General features: G+C 42.7%; 1 protein-coding gene and 1 non-coding gene across 2 annotated transcripts; one reads left to right on the top strand and one right to left on the bottom strand.

The window, feature by feature from the left end:
• Nucleotides 1-345: 345 nt before the first annotated feature.
• On the bottom strand, nt 346-25,954 carry RAP2A (RAP2A, member of RAS oncogene family). The gene is made up of 2 exons (XM_037057578.1): nt 25,369-25,954; nt 346-2,518 (listed from the first exon to the last, which is right to left on the bottom strand). The coding sequence occupies exons 1-2, from the start codon at nt 25,680-25,682 to the stop codon at nt 2,281-2,283; spliced, it is 552 nt and encodes a 183-aa protein (XP_036913473.1). The 5' UTR covers nt 25,683-25,954; the 3' UTR covers nt 346-2,280.
• On the top strand, nt 5,480-5,586 carry LOC118994887 (U6 spliceosomal RNA). Its single transcript, XR_005068152.1, has one exon. It is a non-coding gene; the product is annotated as a U6 spliceosomal RNA (small nuclear RNA).
• Nucleotides 25,955-27,547: the final 1,593 nt, after the last annotated feature.

Genomic DNA, 27,547 nt, shown 5'->3' with positions numbered 1-27,547 from the left:
CTAGGAACATCTTTGCAGGAAACGCCCACCTTCAGTCTGACCAACGCGTCTAACTAAAACCCCGATTTTTAGACAATCTCTTCCACCTCACATCTTGCCATACTTTTCCTATTGTTAAACTTATTTTTCTCATCTGCATAGCAATCCATTATGTGAGACTAGAATTCTTTAACAGATGTTTGTAATATGTAATCTTAGTTGTCATAAATTGCTATTAAGTATGGCATTCTAAAAAACAGAATCATTCTGAGAAGTGAGAGCCTTCAAAACTCAGCCAACTCACTAACGGATATTTCTGTTTCAGGAGGTAAGTCACACCTCCTGAGCCTTTGATTTCTCTACGCGTTGAGTCAAATCAACTTGAACACAGTGAAATCTGTTTCAGTCAAACTGGTTAGAAGTTTTTGTTCTATAAACAAGGTGCTTCACAACTGGGCTTAAAAAAACATACACAGAAGAATGCAAATATTCACAATTCAAAGACTTCTCACCACCATGGCCTGGTTGTAACCACACACCTGTTTTCCCATCTGTGAGAAGTTACTACCCACCTTGAGGCCTAACACCAGTTTACGAAACACTTGGGGTGGGGGGGGGGAGTGGCTACCAATGACTTCAATGATGTATAACAAACAAATAATTTAAAACAAAAAGATGTTTTCGATGCACTATATTCTGCAACGCAGATTCTCAGTATAGGCAATTATTTCTGACTTGTGCCAAGTTCTTAGGAACAATACACACATGCACACACAAACACACACTATTCTCTCAGGTACACATGTAAGACCAGAAGCTACTTGCACAAAAGTGTGAAGCCAACAGCACGTGGGGCGGCATGTAGGCCACAGGCTCAGTGATATTGCAGTTCCGAAGGCCAAGTTTATCTCCAGAGAACGGGCTCAAGGTACTCTCTCTTTAGCACTTGGAACTCTGAAGTTAGTTAAAAACCCTTCTATGCTTGATTGTGAAACTTATGCATAGGTTCCTCCTGGGCCGTCAGTCATGCAAATGACAAATACTTTGCAGCTATGGAAACCGGAAATTTCAGAGCTTGAGCACCTTTTCAAAACAAAATATTCTCTAGCTTTATTTGCCACTTCAGTAATCAGGGCAAAATTGGTACAAGAAAAATCTTTATGTACTTCTCCAGGAAAATTAAAGATAAAAGATTTTTTTTTTGTCCCTTACCTTCCACTCTAATTTATGTTCTACTTTTAAGCCCAAATGATTTCACATGGTTATTCAATCTTTTTAAATGCCTGCAATAAAGCTCTGCTACAGCAAATTTGACTCTGAAAGCAGGTTAACCAAGAATCACACCGCAACCATAGCCCTTAAAGGCAAGAAGGGGTTTGCTGCTTTAACAAACGGAAAAATGCAACGTATTTGTTTGTACCATCCTGCGAGGTCTCTGCACACGGGGACTTGTGGGTGCGACATGGCTTCGTCTTCCTTACGTGGTGGCGCTAGCGAACCCACGACTACAACGCGTCTGGTCAGTACGGCTGGGCAAGCTCCGCCTCGCGGGCGCTTCCTTCCCGGCCAGCGATGTACTGACGACCACACCCGCTTGGTTAGCAGAGGGTGGGCTTGGGGTCTGAACTCGGATCGAACCCTAGCCAGGGCCTCCGTTTTCTGTGGCAAAGCAGGTAATTTTACACATTCTAAAGCCAGGCTGTATTTGTACACAACCTGTTTTGGCTTTTGCTCTACCGAGGATGGATGCAGGAGCCGGTTCTGTGTCACAAATTAGGGTAACATCTACAATTAGGCATCGGCAGGTCCGCTGTGGTCTTACTTGACGGAATACAGCGGTGAGAAGTGACATCTCAACTCCTGAAATTCAGTACTCTCGTAGGAAAATATTTCTCCTTTACTTATTTTTTTAAAGAAGATAAAATATTTTAATTGTAGTGGTCATAGGAATTCTTCTGGTTTCTCGCTCATGATTATTTTTAAATGTACACAAGAGTTGCTTCGGTCAGCTCGGTGACAAGGCCGTCAGTCACAGCATTCACAGGTGACGGCTCTGCAGATCTATCGGCTGCGCCTGGAAGTTGCAGGTGCGTCCAGGAGACTGAGGACAATGGCGAAAACTGTAGTTACGGAGCCCAAATGTTACCCGGGGACGTCAACGGACAATCAGCGCCGAGTCCTGGGTGAGGCTGCTGTTTCACTGCGACTCGGGCGCACAGCCTGCCGGCTCCGCGGTCCAGCAGACGGGTTGGTGCCGCCCGCACCGTGGGCGAATCCCGCCCGGGGAGCGTGTTTTGAGTGCTATTGGATGTTACACGCGGAACAGCACGGGTCATCTTTGTCGGGCTGCGCGGCATAGTTCATCTGCCTCACGATCTCCGCAAAGAGCTCGTCCACCATGGTTTTACTCTTGGCGGAGGTCTCCATGAAGGGGCAGCCCCACTCCTCGGCCAGGGCTCTGCCTTCGTTGGACGACACTTCCCTCTCACTCTCCAGGTCCACTTTGTTCCCGACCAAGATGACCGGCACCTTCTCATACCTGTGACAGAACGCACAAAACACACACACGTCCTGGAAGTTAGTACGGAGTTCAACAGGTAAAGGCGCCTTCTCTTTTCCACCGTATTTTACTACAGATATTCTCTGTGGTTGCATGAAAAACCACGTGCCCCACTGGCTTGCCTTCTACCTGGGGGCACTCAGAAGCTGCTCCCCTAATAGATCACAAGCGCGTTTTCCAAAACGAAGTTCTTAATTAATTACACATCCTTTAAGGCACGTTCTCCCTCCAGGGAGCACGCCCACACCTTTCTCCCCTCTCAGCTGAGCATCTGGGTCCCCACAAGACTTGTGACCAGGGGAGCAGGGGGCAGAGGCAGCTTGTCCCAGGTTGACCTCCTGAACTTGTCCCCAAGGCCCCTCGTCTCTAACCTTCCAGGGAGTCGAAGTGGCCCTACCCCACTCCTGTTGCTTCTTCTACCCGGGGCCCTTCCCTGTTCCATGCAATCGACTGTGTCCCCCTGGGCCTCTGGGCGGACAGATGGCGATGAGAGTGAAGCTGCATTACGGACCCTGCACGTCGGCCCCTTCACACACAGGCCGTCCTGGCCCACGGCACAGAGAAGCTTCGCCCGGAGCCGCCCTGCCAGGCACGTCAGGACGATGCCAGCTCCGAATCTGTTCTCCTTGCAAAGGTACAACCGCATTTCACTCTTTTCCTGAGAATAGGTATGAGCGTGATTGCGTTCTGTGTTAACACACAAAACTAGTCCTCTGAAGCGGCTCTGCTCAGTGCACTGAGTGAAACATCAGAAACGCCGGCCGGAGTGTCACTTAGCTGTGAATGTGGGGGGACTCTCGGTGAGGCAGCTTTGAAAATACCAATAGTTAAAAGAATCTGATGTGCTTATCCATCAACCTTCTGTTTTCTCTACTTTTTCTAACTGTCCCAATATGTGTTTATTTGTATGTGTGTGTGCGCATGTGTATTTTATTTTGGTTGTGTGTCTAAACTTGGCTGGTCATCAAAATGTCTTGATGATTTAAAAAAATATATACTGATCTCCAGGTCCTATTCCAGCTACTGAGGCTGAATTTGTGGGATCAGGACCCAAGACAAAAAAATGTATATCGACACCCAGAAGCACTACAGACCACCTGTGAAGTCCAGCAGGGTGGCCTTCAGGGTCCAGCAGGGTCTGTAGGGCTTCACTGGAATCGCCGGCCTAACCTACTGCTTTGTGACACCCACCAGATGGGTAGGGACCTGGCTCCTGGTTTTATACTGGCGAGCCCAGGATCGGTTCCTTCTTCCTTCCATTTATCCACCAAGGAGAAGTTGTAGACAGACCCTGAGACTGCTGGGGTCTTTAACTCCCATTTGAGGGTGTTGTGGTACGCCATCACAAGGCCATCCTTCGCACGAATTTTATCTTCCTGTTTGTCTTAGTCACTTTTTCGCAAGCAGCTTGAAATACAATTGTCTTTGAATTCAGAAATGAGAATCAGAAAGATTTTTATAGGTCCCTTTGTTCAATCCTCCACCCAATGTTAAAAACCTCACCTACCAGGAGTCTCAAGGCAACCTGTCCAAACTCTTGGTGTGTCCATGGCAACCTTCCCAAAGGGTCTGCGCATCTTTAGTGATACAGCGCTCACACTTGAGGCTGTGTGTTTGTCCCTTCTGCCAGTTCTGTTAAACGCTGGTGCTCAAGGGTTTACCCCATTCACTTCAGCTCACACCTAACAAGTGAGCCGAAATCTGACGTCTTGCCCTTTCTTCTAGGTGCTGGTGCTTTTACCCTTCAGAACACAGAAATCTTCTCTTTTCTCCAAAATGAGAACAAGAATTTCTTTCTTTTCTCCCTTTTCAAATTGAGTAAGTAATACTTAATAATTTTTTTAAAGTCTCTGGAAATAGGTAGAGATGAAAATAAAAAAAAAAAAACTTCTCACCTCCATCGGAATAATTACTGTAACTACTTTGGTGTATAACCCTTCAGACTATTTTATATACCTATCTATATAAACATAGACACTTTTACAAAAAGTACCATACCTATTTTATTTACTAGTTGCAACATTCATTTACTATCATGGAGCTTTCCATTTCAATATATGATATATACTATGTTAATGGATAAACAGTATTCCATTTTATAAACTCCAGGCTACAGCTCTACTGTGATATAATTACTACCCCCCCAATGCATATAAAGGGTGGCCATCCCCTCATTTTTTTCACTGACATAAACAACGATCTGACAAATTACACCTAGATGTGTGATTTTTGTCTCAAAGGTACGCATAGTATGTGTGTGTCTGACACACCCTTTGAACCGGAAGAATCTCGCTTCGAGGTCAGTCCGTCAGATTGCTGTGCGGGCACACACAGTCTCAATGGACACCCAGAAACGGATACTAAATCCATCAGTGCTTCAGACAAGAGTGCCCGTTTCCCTGCCCGTGGGGTCGATATTTTTAATTTTTCAACAGAGCGAGATGGCAGTTCTGTGGAAAAGGCCCTTTGCAGCTGGGAGCCAGGGGCCCTACCACAGTGTGCTGGCACGAGACAGCAACGCTTGTTGCAAGGGAAACATGAGTGAAATAGGGCTACCTCTGCTTCTAAAATGACTTGTTTGGAAGTGACTAAATATTTTATCTTAACGGGCATTTCTGGTCATTTAGCTGGAATAATGGAAGGAAATCACAATCTTTTGCTCTGACTTTCTCTTGGTTTCAGAAAACATATTGAAGAAGAACAGAGAGAAACTGTAAATATGATGTAAAAATGAAGTAAGGAGAGTAGTGATACTAAAAAAAAACATTCAAAGCTATCAGGATATTCCATTCCAATGTAAATAAAGATAATCTGCTTTCACAGAAGGTAAGAATGGACCTATAATCCGAAGAATGAATTCCTAACAGCATGACTGTGAGGGGACGACGGGTCCTGACTGCAATTTGGGCGATTAAAGGCTATTTGAATCAGTCACTGAGGGCACTGACTTCGGCAGTGCGCACACGGGCACTGGGACGATACAGAGAAGATCGGTGAGGGCCCTGTGCAAGGATGACATGCAAATTTGTGAGGCGTTCCATATTTTGAAGACCAGCTGGCTTCACAGAAATTTGCAGGCCAGAAGGATGGGCACAAAATACTCCAAGTGATAAAAAGCAAGGACCTAAAACCAAGATGACTCTACCCAGCAAAGCTATCCTTTAGAATGGAAGGACAGATAAAGCACTTTCCAAACATGAAAAAGCTATAGTTCATCACTACCAAACCAGTATTACAATAAATGTTAAAGGGTAAAAAGATAAATATTATGAATAATAAAATGGCAGTAACTACATGTCTATCAATAATCACTTTAAATGAAAATGGGTTACATGTGCCAGTCAAAAAAAGGATGGTAGCTTAAGAGATAACCAAACAAGACCTTACATGTGCTGTGCACAACAGACTCATTATAGATCAAAAGATACTCACAGAATAAAAGGGATGGAGAAAGACATTTCACACAAATGGAAACAGGCAAACAGACAAACAAAATCTGGGGTAGCAGTACTTATACCAGACTGAACAGACTTTAAAACCAAGTCTATAACAAGAGACAAAGCAGGACCCAACAAGTCCACTTCTGGGCACTTATCTGAAGGACCCCAAAACGCTAAATAGAAAAGACACATGCATCCATACGTTCGCTGCAGCATCATCTGCACGACACGGAAGCAGCCTAAGTGTCCAGCAGCAGATGAATGAGAAGTGGTGCATGTATACAACAGAATCAGCCGCAGAAGGGAATGAAATCTTGCCATCTGTGACAGTGTGGATGGAGCTAGACGGGTCTAGAGGGTATCGTGCTGACCGAGCTAAGTCAGACAGAGAAGACAAATGCCAGATGATTTTACTTATATGGAGAATATATTAAACAAACAAACAAATAAACAGACGAACAAACAAGCAGAACAGAGACACACTTAAAATACAGAGAACATCTTGACAGTTGCCAGACTGGGGGAGGGGGTTGGGGGACTAGGTGAAGGGGTGAAGGGATTAAGTACAGGTTGGTAGTAACAGAATAGTTGTGGGCATGTAATGTACAGCACAGGAAATATAGGCAATAATATTCTAATAACTATACATGGTAACAGATGGGTACTAGATTTATTGGGGTGATCACTTTGTAATTTATAGAAATGTCTAATTACATGGTGGTACACCTGAAACTAATATATTGTATATCAACTATAACTGAAAAATAAAAACTATTTAAAAAAAAGACTAGGAAACAAACCCACCAATTTCCCCTTTGGACATCACCCACTGTCTCTCTAACTTCTAAGCACTTCTTAACTGGACAAGCTGTCTTACTTTCCCATGAACCTGAGTTGGACCCAAGAGCTTGAACACTCAGTGAAGCAAGTACGAGAAAGACCCAGTGAAGATTAAAAAGAGTATTAACCCAGAAAGAAAGGAAATGGGAAAAGACTTTTTGAAACTGTGACCTAAAGTAATGCATTTTATATCATAATCAGGACACAGATAAAAATATTCATAAACTACTTTACCTTTATAACATGCAAGTTACTGATATAATATACTTTAACTTTTTTATTGTACTCTATTCTGCTCCTATCCATATTTTTCCATTCAAAAAAAAAAAAGTGACTGGTCACAACCCACTGAACTGATTTCATGGCTCAATCATGGGTCAAGATCTACCCTTTGAAAAACACGAGATCACAGACATCTGACCTGCTCGTGCAGACGGCGCCGTCTCCTTCCACAGTCTGTCTAGTGCAAATCACAGTGGACTCTGGTGCCAGGAAGTACCCAATGCCAAGTGTCTGGCTGTCCTGCCATGCCATCCACCCCTTCTTCCTGGCCACATGGGACTAAGTCCTACCCGTAAAATCTGAGTGGGGATGACTGGGGGATTCTGCTCTCCTTGGTTCAAAGAAAATTCCTTGCCCTAGACACCTGCCCCTTCCCCTTCTTTTCTAGAACCTGGAGTAAGTCACAACGACCTGACTGACCATGCCAAGGAGGATCATGACCTAGAGCAGGGTCAGCAAACTACTGTCCATGGGACAGATGTGGACACCACCTGTCTGCATCAATACGTTTCATGGGAACACACACACACACCACTGAGGCAGAAGACATTTGCAAAATAAACATCTGATAAAGGATTTTTATCCAAAATATACAAAGCCTTAAAACTCAACAGTAAGAAAACTTAACTTTCACTGGGCCAAAAACACACGTCCCCAAAAAGACACAAAGATGGTGAAAAAGCACGTGAAAAGATGCTCCACATCCTATGTCATCAGGAAACGCAAATCAGAACGAGACAGCACCTCACGCCGAGGAGACTGGCCGGTGCCCAGGACGAGGAGAGGACCTGAGCCCGGGAGGAGGTGGAGCAACTGGAACTCTTACCCGTCATCACAGCCCCTTGAAACAGTGTGATGGGTTTTTACAAAACTACACACACTCCTCCCACACAGTCCAGCCATCCTTGGTATTTGCCCACAAGAGTAAAAGCCTGCCCCCAGGTGTGTACAGCAGCTTTACTCATAACTGCTCAAGGAAGAGAGGGCTCCTATCCAGAATGTAAAAAGAATTCATGCAAACATAAAAAGAAGGCCATACAATGCTTTAATGGACAAAACACTTAAGTATTTAAAGATACCTAAACAGTCAATAAACAAACATATGAAAAGGTGCTTAAAATCATTATGCACCAGGGAAACAAAAACTAAGATCACAATTAGGCACCATTAGAAAGTTACTAGATCAGCTTGTTAGGAAAGCCTGACAATATCAACGTTGTCCAGGACGTGAAACATCTGAAGCTCTCACTGGGACCAGTGCTGGGGAAAACTGGGTGGCAGTGTTCACGCACGTCGAACACGTGCACTCGTGACCCGAGAATCTCACTGCTAGGTATACACTAAGAAAAATCATATGTAGGCACATGAGCAACAGATGTGCACTAGAACGTTCCTGGTAGCATTATACAGGACCGCCCCATCCAGAAACTGTCCAAGTGCCCGTCAACGGAACAATGAAACTGCAGTGCGTTCACACAGGGGACCACTGCCCCTCAGTGAACTGCCGCAGGGGAGAATCCCGCAGAGCCAGAAGCTGGACAGCGGGCACAGTCAGCTGTGCCGGTCTCTGCGTACGGAAATGTCAAGGATGGGACATGTGTGGCCTGCCGTGTTGCTCGAAATGTCTGTGCTGCGTCTCCACCTGGGATTTGGTTACGTTACTTGTATGCAACTCAATAAAAAAAACTGAAACAAAAAATCAATAAATAAGATAATTATTTAAAAGTTTTCCTCATTAATATAGGAAAAGTAAAATAACCTTCGAGACAAACTGAGTAAACATGAATATTGATTATGGGGCTGAAGTCACATAAAGTACATGATTAAGCCGATCAATTTTTACTCAGCTATGCACTATTAATCAATTTTAAATTTCTGTCCAAGTGCTATGTTTTTAGTTTAGACTCAAAACAGGCTAAAGACTAAAAGTATAATAAATGCTAATACTAAAGTATATGTTATTGGAAATAAAAGCAATAACAATTCCGAACATTTTCTTCATGATCAGATCTATAAATTGTATCCATCTGACCACAATCTGTTTCAGGCACATCAAGATAACACAGCACTTCAAATATCTTCATTAAAAAGGAAAAACATAATGATGAATATATTTCATCTGGCTTTTTAAAGTTAGAAATGGAGATTATCCACCCAAGTAATGTATTGATGGTGAGGGAGTGTTTGCAACTAGAAGCCTAAAACCTTGCCATTTAAGAACCAAATGCAAAAGCTGTCGAAATAAACCCATTGACTGTCTTATTTTTTTTAAGCAAAATATCCAAGATATCAGGATAGGCACAGAAAAAAGTTGTTGATCTATATATTTGATACTTGGAATGTGTAGCTAAATTTCAATCTGCGTTTTAATGTACATCCAGTCACCAAATCAAAATTATGTCATATTCCAATCTGTCAACAAAGTACGGTTCTTCTTACATAAGTTAAATGGCCGGAAACGTTCAAGCCTGAACACATCTGAAGAAAGCACGGGTTTCAGTCTGTTAAAGGAATGACACAGTTCATAGTAAAGTTCAGACGTAACTTTAGTGAGAGCTGAAATCTGAAACCTGTCTATTGAGAAATAAGTCTGCCTATTACACCTGAAAAGACTAAATCGAGCCAATTGTTCAAGAGTATAAAAAGTATTAGAATTATCTAAGTTTATATCTGAAAAACAATAAAAGATACCTCTTCTCAGCACAGTTTCATTTCAGAATTCTTAGCAGAAATGTTTATGAATAAAAATGCATATGTATTTGGTACATAGAGTGCCATTTCGAATGCTTTTTAAAAGATATCTTTGAATAGAGGAGATTTGAGGATGCATCAAAGCTATGAAGAACTAAGACTTTGTAGGGAATTTTTAAAATTATCAACAGAAGAGCACCTCTCCTGGGAAGTGTTTCTATCTTAACAGTAAGATCTTAAAATACTTATTTCCAAATCAGTAAGTATAAACAGCACTGAATAAAAGTTAAAAAAAAACTCACAAAAGAAAAACCTACCAGCTTTCTAGAAAGCAAGCTCAGGTTATCGGACCCATACAATTAACATTTCTTCTCCCCAACAATAAACAGCTCTGGGGAGGAAGACATCCATTATATATGACATGGACCTGGTTGGTTCAACTGGCGTAAGATTGACTGGCGATGTCTATTAAAAAGGTTTTTTCATTCGAACCAGGAGAAGTAACAGGTGACAGATGGAAAAAGCAAAACAAAACAAACACACAATAAAGGAGCCGGGAACTCGCATTACTATCCGGGAGGATGGTGCCCAGAGGCAGCCAATGGCCAACGCGGGGCTACAGACACTTTCCTAGGATTCGCCAACGCTGAAGCAGTTAGTTATAAGCCATCGCAGTGGGAGCAATGGAGAAAGGGCGGAAAGCAGACCATCTCCTCCAGTCACAGCAGCAAGGGGGCTGGGCTGAGAAGCTGTGACAACGGGCCCAGCACAGCCATGGCTACAGGAGGCGGGCAGAGCAAGGGTTCACTGGGTGCGAGAACCCCTGTGCCTGTACTTTCATCCCCACCACCCAACCCTGTTCCCTTCCAAAGTGACTCGTACCTGAGCTAGGCAGCCGTCCCCTACCTGGTCCTGCCTCCAGTGTCTCACGGCTCTGTTCTATCTACCTTACAGGTCACTGCACAACCTTAACACACTGCTTCACACAGTCCTCTCCCAACCTCCCTAATCCACTAGCTCGGAAAAACGTGGTGACTCTGAGGCTGCTAGATACAAAGTCTATCCCTATGTTCACAGTCAAGGCCAATCACAACTGAGTCACTGGCACCATCCAGATGCAATGCATTACCAGGGGGAGGGAACTGGATTTGGATTTAGAGGACCTAGGCATAAGCACCAGCTTTGTTTGAGCCCGTGAATACGTCATGTGACCTTTCTGAGATTCCTCATCTGTAAAACAACTATTAATGATACCTAGGTATTTTGTTAAGGAGGACAACAGGGATGACTTTACCCATAATAGGTAGCATCAGTAGAGGGCTTAGTCAGTGCCAGATACTACAATTTGCAGTTTCAAGTATTATGGACACTGTAAAAATACTACAGAAATGCTAATTACTCTTTTCTGAGGTCTCTCAGACCACCTGCTAGTAAGTAGTTCTAGAATCTTGATTGTGGTGACCGATCTGTGAGAGTACGAAGTTTTACTTAGCATCTCACTCATCTCCTTTCCTGGGCCCCATTCCTTGGCGAGGGTGGCCCAGTGTGACTGCTTGGCTGGAAGACCACTAACCCCTGTGGAAAAGATGTGAGAAGAACAAGTAGATGTGTATTCTCTCTAATCAGAGGCTGACCGCTTACCATCTTATTTAAACAAATAGTTTTCTTTATTCTATTTATCTTTTCACTCCAAACATTGCTAAGTCACTAGACATGAACCGTGGTGCTGAAGCCCTAGTAAGACACTGGGGGGGTAATTAAAAAAAAGAACTCCCCCAAAACTCAATAAAACTAGGAGTCCTTATATACAGTCTTGTTTCTGCCCTTGGGCTACCTTTGAGCCAGCCTGGCTACCTTTGAAGTTACACCTGGGAGCTCAGGACGGAATGGGCCACATATGTTTTCTATGCTGCTGCATCTCCAGGCCTGCAATCAGTTCTTCATACTTGCAGGCACACAAAAGGGAAAGAGTTAATGAAGTGATGATCTTCAAAGATGACAGTCTTTGCACATAGCCCATAGGAAAACGTCACAGAAACAATGCAAACATACCTATGGCCACCGGGCCAAAAAGCATTTTTGGATGCAAACATTGCATTTTTGGATGCAATGTTTTTTGTTTTTGTTTTTTAATCTTTATCATGCCTTGCATTAGATACTGAAATGCTGAAACTGGTTGGCAGCATAGGGCACCTCCAGAGATTTGGGAGAAAATGGTCAAAATTCAGAAGGTAATGACCTAAAGGGACCTTCATCCATGAATTCAACAAACATTTACTGAGTGCTTTTTATGTGCCAGGTGCTGGGTGTCAAAATAAAGCAGATTACCACCAAATACATGACAATATTTTTTAACATAAATCAGGTAATATATGTCAACTACTTTTACAAACAATATACACTGTGGGTAGAAAGGGGAGGTGGCAATGTGGATGATTAGTATGCACACACGCACACACACACACACACACATGAAGGCCTGTCTAGAAAAAGTCCAGCCACTGTTAATATACCGAAAATGGTTTGTGTGACAGGGATGTAACCTGCAGCCAAGGAGAGTAGACTGGAATGCACATGTGTGAACAATGATGACTTCACTGGTCAGTGGGGCCCATGGTAGGTGCTGTTGAGTGAGCACGTGCACTGTGTGGCCACTGCATTCAAAATGACTGAGCAAATAGAGCAATGAATCTACATCAGATTTTGTGTTAAGCGTGAACATTCCTCCATGGAAACTATTCAAATGATTCAGAAGGCAGCAGCTATGGGCAGCTAGTGATTGGCAGCTTCATCACCACAACATGCCCACTCATGTATGCATCACATCTTATGCAGAGTTTTTTGGTGAAACATCAAATCACCCAGGTGACTTAGCTCCCCTATAGCCCCGATTTGGTGCCCTGTGACTTCTGGCTTTTCCCAAAACTATAATCACCTTTGAAAGGGAAGAGATTTCAGACCACCAATGAGATTCAGGAAAATATGATGGGGCAGCTGATGGCGACTGGGAGAACTGTGTGAGGTCCCAAGGTGCCTACTTGAAAGGGGACTGAGGTGTCATTGTCCTATGTACAATGCTTCTTGCATCTTGTGTTATAAATGCCTCTATTTTTCATATCGCATGGCTGGATACCTTCTGGACAGACCTTGTGTAAGTATACATAGTAAGATTTTTCTCCCAAACCTAAACTTTAATATGTTATAGTCTTAATAAAATGTGATCCTCAAAGTGCAGTTAGTCATGTGTGGGCAGGAATAGTACAATGCCACAGGACAGAGAAATTGTGGGGGCAGATGGTAGGCACCTGCATCAATTTGCCGCCTTTTAAGAGTTAAGATACAGTCGTTCATTCACTCATCACTTGCTTTCAATAATTTTTAAAACATTTCATTTTTCCAGACAACTATTGCTGTGTAAAAAAATTACCCTACCGATTCCTCCCTGGGCACTAGCTAATGAATGCACTGTTTTCTCTCAATTTTCCATAAATCAGTTTACTTTTCTACTGCTTTCTAAAATAATTATTCTGCTCAAACCATTCTATCCCTAAATACAAATAGAAAATAAGATTTCATTTCCAAGGAGGATCAAATGATGACAGATAACAATAAATACAGGTACTCCTTCATTTTCTCCCACTATATCTATTGTCAAATGAAAATACTGTAAATCGGTCTACGGCTATACCACCCTGAACGTGCCCAATCTTGTCTGATCTCGGAAGCTAAGCAGGGTTGGGCCTGGTTAATACTTGGATGGGAAAATATTGTTAATCGAAAGTGCATTTCATGCACCTAACCTACTGAACATCACAGATTAGCCTAGGTGACCTCAAACGCACTCAGAACACTCCCACTGGCCCGCAGTCCGGGAGCATCGTCACACACAACACGCACACGGTGAGTACCGGCTGTTGGCCCTCACGACCGCATGGCTGATGGGCGGCGGCAGCTCACCGCTGTGCCTGGCATCACGGCAGAGTGGCGCATCATATATTTCTAGTCCGGAGGGAGATCAAAATTCAGAGTATGGGCTCTGTGGAATGAGTATGGCTTTTCCTCCATCATCAAGTCAAACAATCTTAAGTCAAACCATTGGAAGTCAGGGATTGTCTGTACCTGCTGTGAGCATTCGTCTCCTAGACAAATTTCTGAACTTCTGTAATGATGCAGAATGTCTGAAAAAATCCTTAGAAAAGGTGGCCTGGTAAAAAGCAAAGTCCTCGGTGGAAAAAAATTTGAAACTTAAGAAGTCAAATTACTTTTAAATATATCTCTCTCCCGGACTGGTGTGGCCCAGCAGGTTGGAGGTTGTCCTGAAAACCAGAAGGTCACTGGTTCGATTCCCCGTCAGGGCACAGGCCTGGGTTGCAGACCAGGCCCTCGGCCGGGGGTGTACAAGAGGTAGCCCATTGATGTTTCTCTCACACATTTGATGTTTCTCTCTCTCTCCTCCCCCTCTCTAAAAAATAAATAAAATCTTAAAAAAACATGTATCTGTCTCTATTCCACATATATAATTCCCACAGCTGAATGTACACGTGTTTCTAGTGTGTCGTGGCAGACAGCTCTGCACTCACTCTGCAGGGCGCCCAGGGCAATGCAACGAAAATGAAGCGGCTTCAACGGGGCATTTCATGTTGACGGGGACGATTTTATCCGGAGACAGATAAAACTCCTGGAACCAGTTTATCAAAACCTGTCAACACATTCCTGTAAATATATATCTATCCATACGGACTGTTAAAATGATCTTCATCCTGTGCAGTTTGGGGTATTTATAAAAAGGTCTATTATTCACCTTTCTGAAAAGAAAAAAGTCACTTAGCAAGTATTTAAAACTATATGCCTGACTGCTTTTTATAAAGTATTTTTTATATTTCAAATTTATGTATTAGAACAGCATCACCATTTTCTGTGAGTCACAAAACACGCTGTCCCCATGTAAAGCCAGCACGGGCTCTGGGGGAAGAGACAGACTCAGAGCACTGGGCCTGAGCTGTAAGTCTGGACACACAGTTCCAGCATTTCAGAGGCAGAGGGGAAAGCAAAGGGAGACATGGAAGTGAAATACTAAATTGGCTACACAGTTTATGTACATATGGTAAGGACTCTAATTCCTAAGGAAGGGCCAGGCAGCACACAATTGCATAAGGTCGGATAAATGCCTGCGTTTCATTCCTATTTCTGTCGAGTTTGGTGAAACACTATTATTGATATTTTGGGGTTACTATGTTAAGAAACACTTTACATTCACTACCTCACTATTTGTTACATTATACCCATATTACAGATGAGGAAATGGAGATAAAGATAATGTTAACTTGACCATCATTATATAAGTAATGTGTCCTGGAGCTCGGCTTTAGTGAGAGTAACATTTAACTGTGTTCAGAAGTAGGATTATATCAGTACGCACAATTAAATACTGAATTACAGCAATTATAATATTTATACTGTTTGTTACGTTCACTGGAAACCTAAGGATGGATTAATGCAGGACAAAATTCTCCATGCACAAATGGAGAAAAACACTCTAAGATTTCATTTATGGAGAGCTGTAAAGACACCTTCTAAAGAAAATACTAATATGGACTGAATTAGCAACATGACGTAGGATTTCCACATTTGAATTATTAATTTCTAAGGGGCTAGTCCTAGGAAAGCGTGAGAAATGAAGCTCCTGAATGTGTGAAGGAAAGGCTGACAGTGCTTCTTGGGTAATTTTACTAGTTGATTTTCAGATATCTGTACATGCACAACAGTCATAAAAAACTTCCTCAGAAGACACACTTTATGTGTGTTGTTTTTTCCAGTGACTAAATGTTACCTTTGTCACAGAGGCCGCACAGACTAATTCACGTTGGGAAGTATTTCATAGTCACAGCATTCATGCAGCATTGTCGAAAACAAAAAAAGCAGGAAGACAGGATAAGAGTTGTTTCAAAATACTAACGAGAAAGTTCCATTTATTTTTCTTAGAGTTAAATGTTTTAGGATAACAGTTTTCAAACTGTGTGTGATGAGGTTGATTTAGTGGCTCAAGGGGAGCATTTGAAAACAATGAAATACAATGGAAAGTCTACTGGCAATGGAAAAATACAATGAAGATGAAATAAAAAATGGAAAGTATAATAGAAGCAACACAGGAAGTGTAGCTACCATTTCACGAAACTTTGGCTTCAGTTACGCGTACTGATGCCTGGCTGCACTGTGTGGCCACGTGAAACGCAGTTCCTACTGAGGGCCATGATGAGAAGGGGAACGTCACTGCTGAGAGAATGCAAAAATGTAGACAGAAATGTGTCCTTTTACCAAATTTTTTTACAAATAACACTTAAAAAGAAAAAATTTTAAGTCCTGAAAGAAATTAAAGAAGACTCAAATAAATGGAAAGATAATTCTGTGCTTATGGATTAGAAGAATTAATGTAGTTAAAATGCCTACACAAAACAATCAATAGATTTGATGCAGTTCCCATCAAAATTCCAATGGCATTTTCATAGAAATAGAACAATCAATCCTAAAATTTGTATGAAACTACAAAAGACAGTGAATAGCGAAAGTTGTCTTGAGAAAAAAGAACAAAGCTGGAGACATCATGTGTTCTGATTTCAAACTATATTGCAAAGCTAGAATAATCAAAACAGTATATTGACATAAAAACAGATACACAGATCAATAGAACAAAATAAAGAACACGTAAGTAAGCCTATGAATATATAACCAAATTTTTTATGATAAAGGAGCCAAAAGATACAACGGGGAAAGAAGGGTCTCTTCAGTAAATGGTGCTGGGACAACTAGACAGCCACGTGCAAGACAATGAAACAGGACCACTCTTACACATGCACAGACATCAGCTCAAAGTGGGTGAGAGACTTGAATGCAAGACCTGAAACCAGAAAACTCCTAAAAGAAGATAGAGGGGTAAGCACCTTGACATCGGTCTTGATTTTTCAGATTTGACATCAAAGGCAAAGGCAACAAAAAGCAAAATTAAACAAGCGGAAGTACATCAAACCAAAACGCGTCTGTAAAGCAAAGGAAACCATCACCAAAAGGAAAAGGCAACGGGTGGCAGGGGAGACAACATTTGCAAATCACGAATCTGATAAGGGGTTAATATACAAACTATGCAAAAATACAAAACTCAGTAAGAACACAAACAGACAATACGATTAAAAATAGGCAGAGGATCTGAATATACCTTTTCTCATAGAAGACGTACAAATGGCCAACAGGTACTCAAAAAGGTGCTCAACATCAGTAATCATCAGGCAAATGCAAGTCAAGGTAACAATGAGAATTCACCTCACACCTGTCAAAATGGCTATTATCAGATAGACAAAAAATAACATGTGTTGGCAAGAATGTAAAGAAAAGGGAATCATTGGGCATTGTTTGTAGGAATGCAATTGTTGTAGCCACCATAGAAAACAGTACGGAGGTCCCACAAAAAATTAAAAATAGAACTACCACATGATCTAGTAATTCCCCTTCTGGGTTATTCATCCAAAGAAAACAAAAGCACTGTCTCAAAAAGACATCTTCAGCCCCAGGTTCAATGTGGGGTTATTTATAATAGTCAAGACATGGAAATAGCCTCAGCCTCCACTTATCTATAAATAGCTAAAAGAATAAGTAGTATATATACACAATGGAGTATTATTCAGCCATAAGAAAAAAGTAAGAAAACCCTGCCACGTGTGACACCATGGATGGACCTTGAAGGCAATATGCTACATGAGATAAGTCAGACAGAGAAAGACAAATACTGAGTGGTCTCACTTGTGCGTGGAATCTGAAACAACGAAACAGCACTGAGGAGACAGAGGAGGCTGGTGGTTGCCATAGGCCGGGTGGGTGGACGGGGGTTGGGAAGGGAGAGTGAGAAATGAGAGCTGTCGGGACGTGGTCCGAAAGTACACACTTCCAGTAAGGACTGGGGATAGAACACAAACCATGGTAACTACAGTTAACCACACGGAACTGTACATCTGAAAGCTGCTAAGACAGTAGACCATAAAAATTCTCATCACACACAAAATATTTTAACTATGTATGAAGATGGAGGTTAACTAAACTTACCTTGGTAATCATTTCTCAATATATACATACATAAAATCATTATGTTTTATGAGAAATAACACGTGGAAATGTTTTAAGTAAAGGGTTACAATATTACTCTTGGATAATTTTACTAAGTGAAAAACCTAGAGCCAATATAATGCTACATGCTATATTTCAATACCAATAAATGAATTTCAAAAATGTACAAAAATGGTAAGTCACTGTATTTCTCCTTAAAATATCAATCTTGGTATGTTTTCAAATCTCAAATGTATTAAACACAGCAAAATGAAAAATATTTAAAAACAGTAGAGAAAACAAAAACAAAACAAAAACAATCACCTATCCCATTTTCCCATTGATGACATCAGCATTTTGATTTAAAAAAATATGTAATTACAAGTGTATTTAATTTACACACTAGAGTCTATTTCAAGTAGCCTATTTGATAGTTTTCAGCCACGTGTGACAAGCACATTTCCAACATTAAGTAATAAGATGTGTCAAATTTCCAAAGACTTCTAATTGTTGCTTTGTTTCTGAGCTTCCCAAACCATAACTCAAAAATAATGCACTGATATTTGATTCAGACATCCAATAACCTTATTTTTTAACTCACATGCTTAAACAAAAAAAAAATCTCACTTCATAGCAGTGACCCTTAATTAAAACTGAAATTTATTAAAAATCAGGGTAATACATGTATATCAGAGTTTTCCCACAAGAATAAGCAGCAAAATAGTTGAGCTAATATATTAGGGCTGGTACTTTAAAAAAGGTTTCAATATTTTAGAAGTCTAAGGTTAAATTTGTTCAAATATTATGTTTAGTATATACCATGATAAAATCTTAGCAACTAGAAGTAAGCTATTTTTAGGAATTTTATAACCTTAAAATTTACCAAGTATATGTATATTTTACTTATGCATTTTACTAAAATGCAGATGTCTAAAATCACAGCATTATCACTATTGATATCAATCTACTAAAAGATTCAATTTGATTTCATAAAGCATGAAGGAATGTTTAAGAAACTTTCCTGTGAGGCTGAGAATGAGTTTTAATATAAAGAACCACAACTCTCAAAAGTAACAAAAAAAAAAGCAAATATACATGGTGTATTTCTGCACATCATTAACATTTCAGGATACAGTTCCTACAGAAATATTATCTGTAATTTTTATTTTATTTTTTAAGATTTTATTTATTTATTTTTAGAGGGGAAGGGAAGGAGAGAGGGAGAGAAATATCAATGTGTGGTTGCCTCTCATGCGTCCCCTGCTGGGAACTGGCCTGCAACCCAGGCATGTGTCCTGACTGGGAATCGAACCGAAATCATGTGGTTCCAAGGCCCGCACTCAATCCACTGAGCTACTCCAACCAGGGCTTAATTTTTACTTTTATAACTAATCTGTGTCCATCAGTTTGATCTCATTTGGAAGTCTATTCATACATACAAATATTTTCCCAAAATTTAAAGAACTTACAACTCTTTTTACATAATAGGTGAGAAAAATATGAGTACATACGAAAACACCAGGTTAAGAACAGGTGGAGAGAAATGGGTAACAGGGCAAAGCTGAAATAAAAGCAAAGGAAACCCTGGAGTAGAGTCACACACCTTCCCCAGAGACCTGGGTTCTGAAGACGATGGCGAAGAGAAAAATTACAGAAAGTTAAAGATCATCCTTAAAAAAAAACTCTTACATTAAGTATGGTACACATGTTTTTTAAGGAAAGATCATGGCTGAGAAATGGGAGAAATGTATAATTTATGCATTTCAGTGTGCCATATATAGTTTCACAGAAGAGAGCATATAGAAATTAATTTTCTCAAGTGTACTGATAAACTTTCCAGCTCTGCTGGCCCTTCCTCTGGTTGTATCCTCTAAAAACATTTTACCGATTCCTCGATCTCCTCCTTAATGTTTGTCAGTTAATGAACTACTCAACTTTTTCCTAAAGGAGAGCTAGCAAGTCAGTATTATCTATTGCCTAGTGGCCTGAACATTTCTCATCCAGTGGTCAGTCACACGGCCTTTCAAACCACTCAGCTGTTCTTGGCAGAGGACTCTTCAGTGGGTGGGGACAGTTGATATCTTCAGTGGGCGGGGACAGTTGATATCTTCAGTGGGTGGGGACAGTTGATATCTTCAGTGGGTGGGGACAGTCGATATCTCTTGCCTGTGTGCAGTGGAACAGCTGGCTGAGTACTGAAACTACTTTTGTACCCTCTCCATTAAAAAAATCATTGTAATGATTCCTCTGATTATAGATTTGATTGATATAATTACCAAACCTTAATGAGACAAGATTTGCAGATTACAGGCTGGCTCTTTAAGGTTCATATCCCACTTGACCTCTGTTCCTCATTGAACCACGTGGACAGAAGTACTCATAGAATGTTTAAGCTGGGGTGGGTTAGGCAGGGGCTTCCAACCAGTGGCCGGAGGGCTGCACACAGCCCAGGATGGCTATGCATGCGGCCCAACACAAAATCATAAATTTACGTAAAGCATTACTCTGGGCTATAAAAAGTGACTCACGGATATAGGGCTCTGTACCCTGGAGGACCAGATTTTTTTAAAAAAAATCTTTACCCCTGATACGCTTACCGATTTGAGAAAGGGTGGGAGGGAGAAAAACAGTGAATGGTCCATTGCCTCCTGTACACACCCTCCTGTAACCAGGGACCAATCCCACAAGGCAGGTGTGTGCCCTGACTGGAAAGCTAACCCACAACCTCGTGGGGTGCGGGACCACGCTCCACCGACTGAGCCACCTGGCCAGGGCTCAGAGGCCCAGATTCCGATTACAGTTTGGTTATTGGAAGTATCACACTGGCAAAGGAGGTGTCTGTGGAGAAAGGAATGGTGGCAAACTCCAGAAGGTCCACTTATTGAGGACGAACATCATTTGATGGGTTCCTGGTTTCGGCTCAGAGTACCCATCTGTTATAGGTCAGGATTTTGTGTAGCGGTGGGCACTCTGCCTCTATTTTTATATGGCTACTTATTGTGAATAGAAAAAGTGCAAACAATCATTTCTGTTGCCTGAAAGTATGATCACTTAAGTGATNCCGATTACAGTTTGGTTATTGGAAGTATCACACTGGCAAAGGAGGTGTCTGTGGAGAAAGGAATGGTGGCAAACTCCAGAAGGTCCACTTATTGAGGACGAACATCATTTGATGGGTTCCTGGTTTCGGCTCACAGTACCCATCTGTTATAGGTCAGGATTTTGTGTAGCGGTGGGCACTCTGCCTCTCTTTTTATATGGCTACTTATTGTGAATAGAAAAAGTGCAAACAATCATTTCTGTTGCCTGAAAGTATGATCACTTAAGTGATATAGAAATATTAATAAAAGAACAGCAACATTTACTTTGGGGAGTGCAGACCACCCTTTTTCAATCTTTCTCCCAATCTTAAAACGCCTTCCAACCTAGTACAACATATGAAGTCTCTGTATAGCTTACAAGTCTCAAGTTCTATCCTTGGCTATATTCATGTCTAATTTCTATTTCTGGCCGCATGTACTCATTTCTATCTCTCTATTCTCTACCCAACAAACTTCTCCTACTCTACAAATCTGAACCACATGGCTCATCCTGAGTCTTTAGATTCACACATAAATCGACGTTTCAGGCTTGACTCAAATATTCTTATTGTTATTTGGTGCATCTACCTGGATGAGTACCATCGCCAAAACCCCAAGTAATCTCCATCAGCTGCCCCTTCATAATTCTATTCATTCATTCTCAAAATGTCAAGGTTACTTTTGACCTTACCCTCTTCCTCTCCCATTCAGTTTATTTCATTCATTCTTAACAACATTATTTATGTCCCTTCTTTCCTTTCTGTTTCTACAGACACCATGCTAATTCAGAATCTTTACACTTTACACAGAAACTAGATTATCACAATATTTCACAACAATTCCTCTTAACTGTGGTGTACTGCAACTGAGCCACATATTGTAACACCACGTTATTATTATTTCTGTAACAATTAGGATCCTGGGCCTTGGCTATTAAGATCAAGTCCAAAGTCTTCAACTTTCTATCATTTAAGTTTACATTTTTAAGCCTATGTCCTCTCACACTTCTACATAAATTCCTAGTTTAGCTAATCTGGTCAATTTAAGAGCTAACAAGAATATTCTGTGCATTTCCCACCTCCTGACATTGTGCTCCTGATTTTTTAAGGTTCATACTGAACTTCACTTCTTCCCCTGTTGCCTTAACTAGGTAGAGGAACTCTCCTAGAACATTCGAGCTGAAGGAAGACTACCTACTCCATCTGCAAAATGAGCTTTAAAGAGTCATTTCCTTCATCTATAAAATGAAAATGTTTAGGAAAACTGACGTTAAAGGACAATAAAAATATTTTTCCTTCTGAACACTAGGTTTTTTCAATCTATTTTTCTTGATTGTTTCCTATGTACCAGTTGCTGGGCTAGCCTCAGGGAATTCAAGTTCAATGACCAACTGGGTGTAAATTATTACACAAGAAGTAAGCTTTCACGAGAGCTACAGGAGGGAAGTGTGGGTTGCAACTGAAGTCTGGAGCCCCTCTGGGTGAGAGAAGAGCCAGGCAAGAAGTTAATCTCAAGTGGGAAAATGGGAAGGAGTTAATTCAGTTGGGGAGGAGGAAGACTTCCTCCGGAGTAGAAAGTCTTTTAAGCAAGGGGAGTGAACTCTGCAAAAGGCAGAAGATTTCCACAGGTAGAAGGAAAGCCCAGAGATGGACACTTTGAAGAGACAAAAGGAGGTCTGGGTGTCGGAATCCTAGGGATGGGGAGTGTTGCAAGAGGATGCTGCGAAGGGGGTGGGGGTGGGGGTGGGGGTGGGGTTTGGGCAAGAGCACACTCTGCCTGCCCGGGAAAGGCATGTTGAAGATTCCTGGGCTTTACTCTAAGAACATGCCTTGTTCCAAGATACTTCAAGTGAGGACCATGGCTTACCCTGGTTGAAACAAGAAAAGCAATCATGAAACGGGAAAGAATTCTCGTTTTATTTCACTTGAGACATTTTCTGTAATCCTATCACTCTTCCTTGTGTGACCTCATCCAAAGTCAAGTTAAAAAAGAGAAAACGTATCAATTTATAAATATAGTAATTTTCAGTTGGTCCACTTGGTTTTGACAAAAGGCTGTCTATATATGGGTACATCTATGCACCTGAAAATATTTAAGGGAGTAGTGGCTTGTTTTATGTTTTTTTTTTTAAAAGTGAAACCTTCCATACAATAACAATTCAATGAAAAGCTCCATTTCACTGTTTGGTCATGCATTAGCGCTAAAGTTGCAATTAAACGTTCATTCTCCTGCCCATAAGGTCTTTTTTTTTAATTTACTGATTTTAGCCAGAGAGGAAGCGGGAGTGGGAAGAAAATGAACCACAATCTTGATGTATTGGAACAACACTCTCAACCAAGTCAGCCGCCCAGCCCCAGCCAGGGCCATTCGACTTCAATAAGGAAAAATATTTGACGAGACATCAACGAATCTTTTCAAGGATTACTTTAACCCTAATTGCTTTTTAGCCTCTTCTTGTCTACACTACGTAATGAATTTCAAAATGCAATCATGAATTTATTTCCTACAATATTACATTTATATTAAGAATAAAACTTAAAGGAGGTAGGGTGACAAGGTTATCATTCATAAAAAGAACAACTGGAATTTTGGCATTTCCTTGTTCAAGGTATTGTGATGGGCACCTTAAAATATATCTCATTTAATTCTAAGAAAGACTCTGAGGATGTACGTTATATTCTGTTTCACAGACCACGAACCTGAAGCTTAGAGATGCAAGCATTTCCCCAGACTACATTCACCTTGGACTTGTGTTGCCCAATATGGTGGCCAGCAGCCACACGTGGCGAGCACTTAAAATGTGGCTAGTCTAAAATATGGCCTGTGAGTGTTAAGCTATACACTGGATTTTGAAAATTGAGTATGAAAAAAGAAAGTAAAACACAACAATAATTTTTGAATATTGCTTACGTGTTGAATAATACTTTAGATATACTGGATTAAATAATTCCCAACATTAAGTGAGAATGGAGAAGTAGAAAGCTACCAGATTTCTACTTTAGGACAGCAGCAGAGGCCATAGAAATATCCATTTTATTCCAGTTTGAAATTTAATATAAGAAATAATATGCAAAATTTTAGTTTAGCTATTATAGTGTACAGTCAACGAGTTAATGGTGGGGGTGGGGGTGGGGGGTTGGTCTCAGGGAGAGGATTCCCCCTTTGATCTCATCCCTCCAGTCAAAAACCGACTGCTGGTAATGCATTTCTGAGCACCCCCTGAGTTCACAGGACTTGGTCCTTGGCTCTTTCTCAACGAAGAGACACAAACTGACTCGTGATGTGACTTTGTCTACACCTACAACTCTCTTTCTGTAAATGTCTTTCGATTTTGAGGAGAATTACGTGGGGGAAAATAAAGTGACACGCCAAAATTATCAGCAATTACTAATTATAAGAATTAATGTGCAATTAAACAGTAATTAGAAAATTTTGCTAAAACTTTGAACTAAGACATTATTATACTTCTAATGCTTGAAATAAGGAAAAAAACCACTAGGTCCATTTAGAGAAAACAAACATTTGAAGCTATTTAAATATGGCCATATTTCCAAAGTACACAGTTTAGAAAAGAGTTTATATAATGAAAGAGCTTGGCTGCATTAACTTTAGATAGCTACTTTAAAAAACCCCAAAGAAATTGGTTATATACTTAAGTTACAGCTTTGAAGAAACTTCTGTTTTGTTTCTCACAATGCCTTTTTTTCTTTCTTTTCCTGCGGGGGGGGGGCGGGTAAGCCAGCTAGATTTTTTAAAAAGTTAATATTCTTTCAGCCCCACCGAGCTGTTAATATGTCCTCAAGTAATTTGATAATGTCTTTAAAGTTTCGTCTTAACTGAAGAGCTCAATTTTAAAAATGCCTTGGCACCATTCACTTTTTCGAGCAAGGTCTCTTTCCCCTCGATTTGACATTTTTACTAGTACACTATATGTGCGAGCAGTTTTTGCTGTCAAATATTGCAAAAGTAGATTTCTTCTTGTTGTTCAGCCTGAAAATGTCTCCACTACACTTGTGATGGGAAGAGCTCCCCTCTTCCCATCACAAACCAGCTCACCCTTCCACCCCCTGCAAGTTTTAAACTTTGTTTCCTTTGGGGTTCTACACAAGCGCTACTAGTAATATCGAAGAGACAAAGAGCTGTGCTCTGGGTTCACGGGATGCCAAATCTGAGTTGTGAAACAAAGCATCAAATTTGAGATTCAAGATGATGATGATGATGATGGTGATGCTGCCAAAATGAAAAAATATTATAAAGCATAAGACCCCCAGAGACATCTCCCTAGACAGCTTCCCCTGCCCCGCGGGCCACCCCAGAGCACAGAGGAAGAGGGTGAGCTGTTCCGGGACGGCGGCTGCCCAGCTGCACAGCGAAGCCCCCCAGCCCGCGCCCCGAGCCCTCTCACCGCTTCACTCGGATGATCTGGTCCCGCATGGGCTTGATGTCCTGGAAGCTCTGCTGGTTGACGAGGCTGTAGACAAGGATGAAGCCCTGGCCGTTCTTGATGTACAGGTCCCGCATGGACGCGAACTGCTCAGTGCCCGCGGTGTCCAGGATCTCCAGCACCGACGGCGAGGAGTCCACCTCGATCTCCTTGCGGTAAAAGTCCTCGATGGTAGGGTCGTATTTCTCGATGAAGGTGCCGGTCACGAACTGCACAGTCAGGGCGGATTTGCCGACCCCGCCCGAGCCCAGCACCACCACTTTGTACTCGCGCATCGTCCCTCCGCGGCCGTCGCCGCCGCCACCGCCCGCGACATAGACCTACGCCCGCCGCGCTGCGTCCCCGGACCCTGCCCCGGCGGCCGACCCCGCCGCCTTATGCGGCCTCCCCCACCTCACAGCCTCTGCAGCCCCCGGGCGCTGGCGGAGGGAGCAGCGGGCATGAGCCAAGCTAAGAGGCAATGCGGCCCCGCTGGCGCGGGCAGGCACTCAGATCGAACAGTGAGTGGGAGCCGCCGGAGCCGCCCGAGCCGCGGGCCCGCAGTGCTGCCCGCCCTGCCCCGCCCCTCGCGCCTCCACGCCCAGCTCCCCGACTTGCCGCCGCTGCCGCCTCTCACCCCGGCGCCGGAGCGCGCGCCCGAGCTCGAGCTCCAGCCGCAGCGCTGCCGGGGGCGGGGCCGGCGGCCCGGGGCGGAGCCCCGGCGGCTCAGCCCCGCCCCTGCACCCCGTCGCCTAGGCGACCGGCAGCGCGCGCTCCCGGGAGGCTCTGCGCAGCCGGGTACCCTCCGCCCGCGTTTAGATAAACAACCACCTTGGCCACCCAACAGTACCCTCGCTCGCGCTCCAGGGCGAACTCTGGGGCCACTGTAATGAGCATGCGCAGTTCGTCCGCCGGAGACGGGAACCGCGTCAACCTGAGAATCCCACGCTCAGAATTTGGCGGAGACTAGACGCTAGAGGGATCAGGGCTGTCTGCAGTAATCGCTGAGAAGGGAAGTGAAAAGAGACGGACAAGTCCAAAAAGGAGGTCTTGCCGGACACCACCCATTTTGTCACCATTCCTGAGTTTTGATTTTCTCTTGTATAAATAGAACGCGAAGCTTTGTTTAAGGGGTCGAATATAAACACAACAAAATGAAGCTTTGTTTTAAGCATCAAGACATTGAGAGGTGACAGGTCTTTGCACCCCACTGCCCGAGGCGAAGGCCAAAGACTAGCAGCCGGGCCCACTCCAGGGGACGTCGCGGGGAGCCTCGCCACCTCCCCCCCAGCCCCGCCCTTCTTCAGTGCTCGACTGAAATGGGGTTCTTCCCACGCCCTGTCAGCTACAGGCGCTTGGAAAACCGGGAGAGCGGAGCCCCAAACCGCAGTAGAGTGCCCAGGGACACCTCATAGCAACAGACCGCTGGGATACCTAGTAGGAAGCTGGAATTCATTCCAGCCAACCAGTCCACGTCTCTGGACCCCATGATACCACTCACCACCAATAGAGAGTCGCTGCAGCACACGTGATGCCAACCCTTCAGCCAATGGGGAAAAAGTCTAGTCGTAGGCTCAGCCAAGCCACCTCCCACTCCCTGGCCAGGCTGGGCGTTTGCCCCTGTGCGTGCTCTGACAGCCAATCGTAGGTGAGCTGGTGAATGACGAAGGCTTGAGCTGAGCCAACCAGAACACGCAATTCCCTAGCCACCAACGGCAGGTAGCCTGGAGACACCGCCAGGGCTGGTGAGGTTCGGGAGGGGTCTGGGACTTAGGGGCTGTCGCTGCGCTCTCTTGTGGCAGAGGAATAAGACGTTTCAAGCGAGAGTGAAGAATTCCGCTTTTAACTTCGTGTCCGTGATATTCTGCCTAAATGATGGGCATGAAAATAGTGCTGAGGGAGGTGAACTGAATCGTGGGAAGAATCGAGGAAACAGGGACTTCTGTCTTTAGTGTGAGACATTTTCCGATGCTTAGGGAGACGTACTGCAGCAGTTGCACGGGTCCTCCGTGCGTACCTCCCAAAACATCGTTAACAACGCAATTTTAAAACCTACGTCCTGTGCCTTTGCAGCATTAAATCTTAGTTACAACGCACACTCTCCCACCCATAACGTCAAATTTAGGAGAAGATATATCTTCCAATACTTCTGGGTTATATT

The sequence above is a fragment of the Sturnira hondurensis genome, unplaced genomic scaffold (genome assembly GCF_014824575.4).
Source record: "Sturnira hondurensis isolate 20B ecotype Veracruz unplaced genomic scaffold, ASM1482457v3 Scaffold0009719, whole genome shotgun sequence".
Taxonomy (NCBI): Eukaryota; Metazoa; Chordata; class Mammalia; order Chiroptera; family Phyllostomidae; genus Sturnira; species Sturnira hondurensis.
Note: the sequence above shows the minus strand (reverse complement) of the source record. Positions and strands in the feature narration are given on the sequence as shown.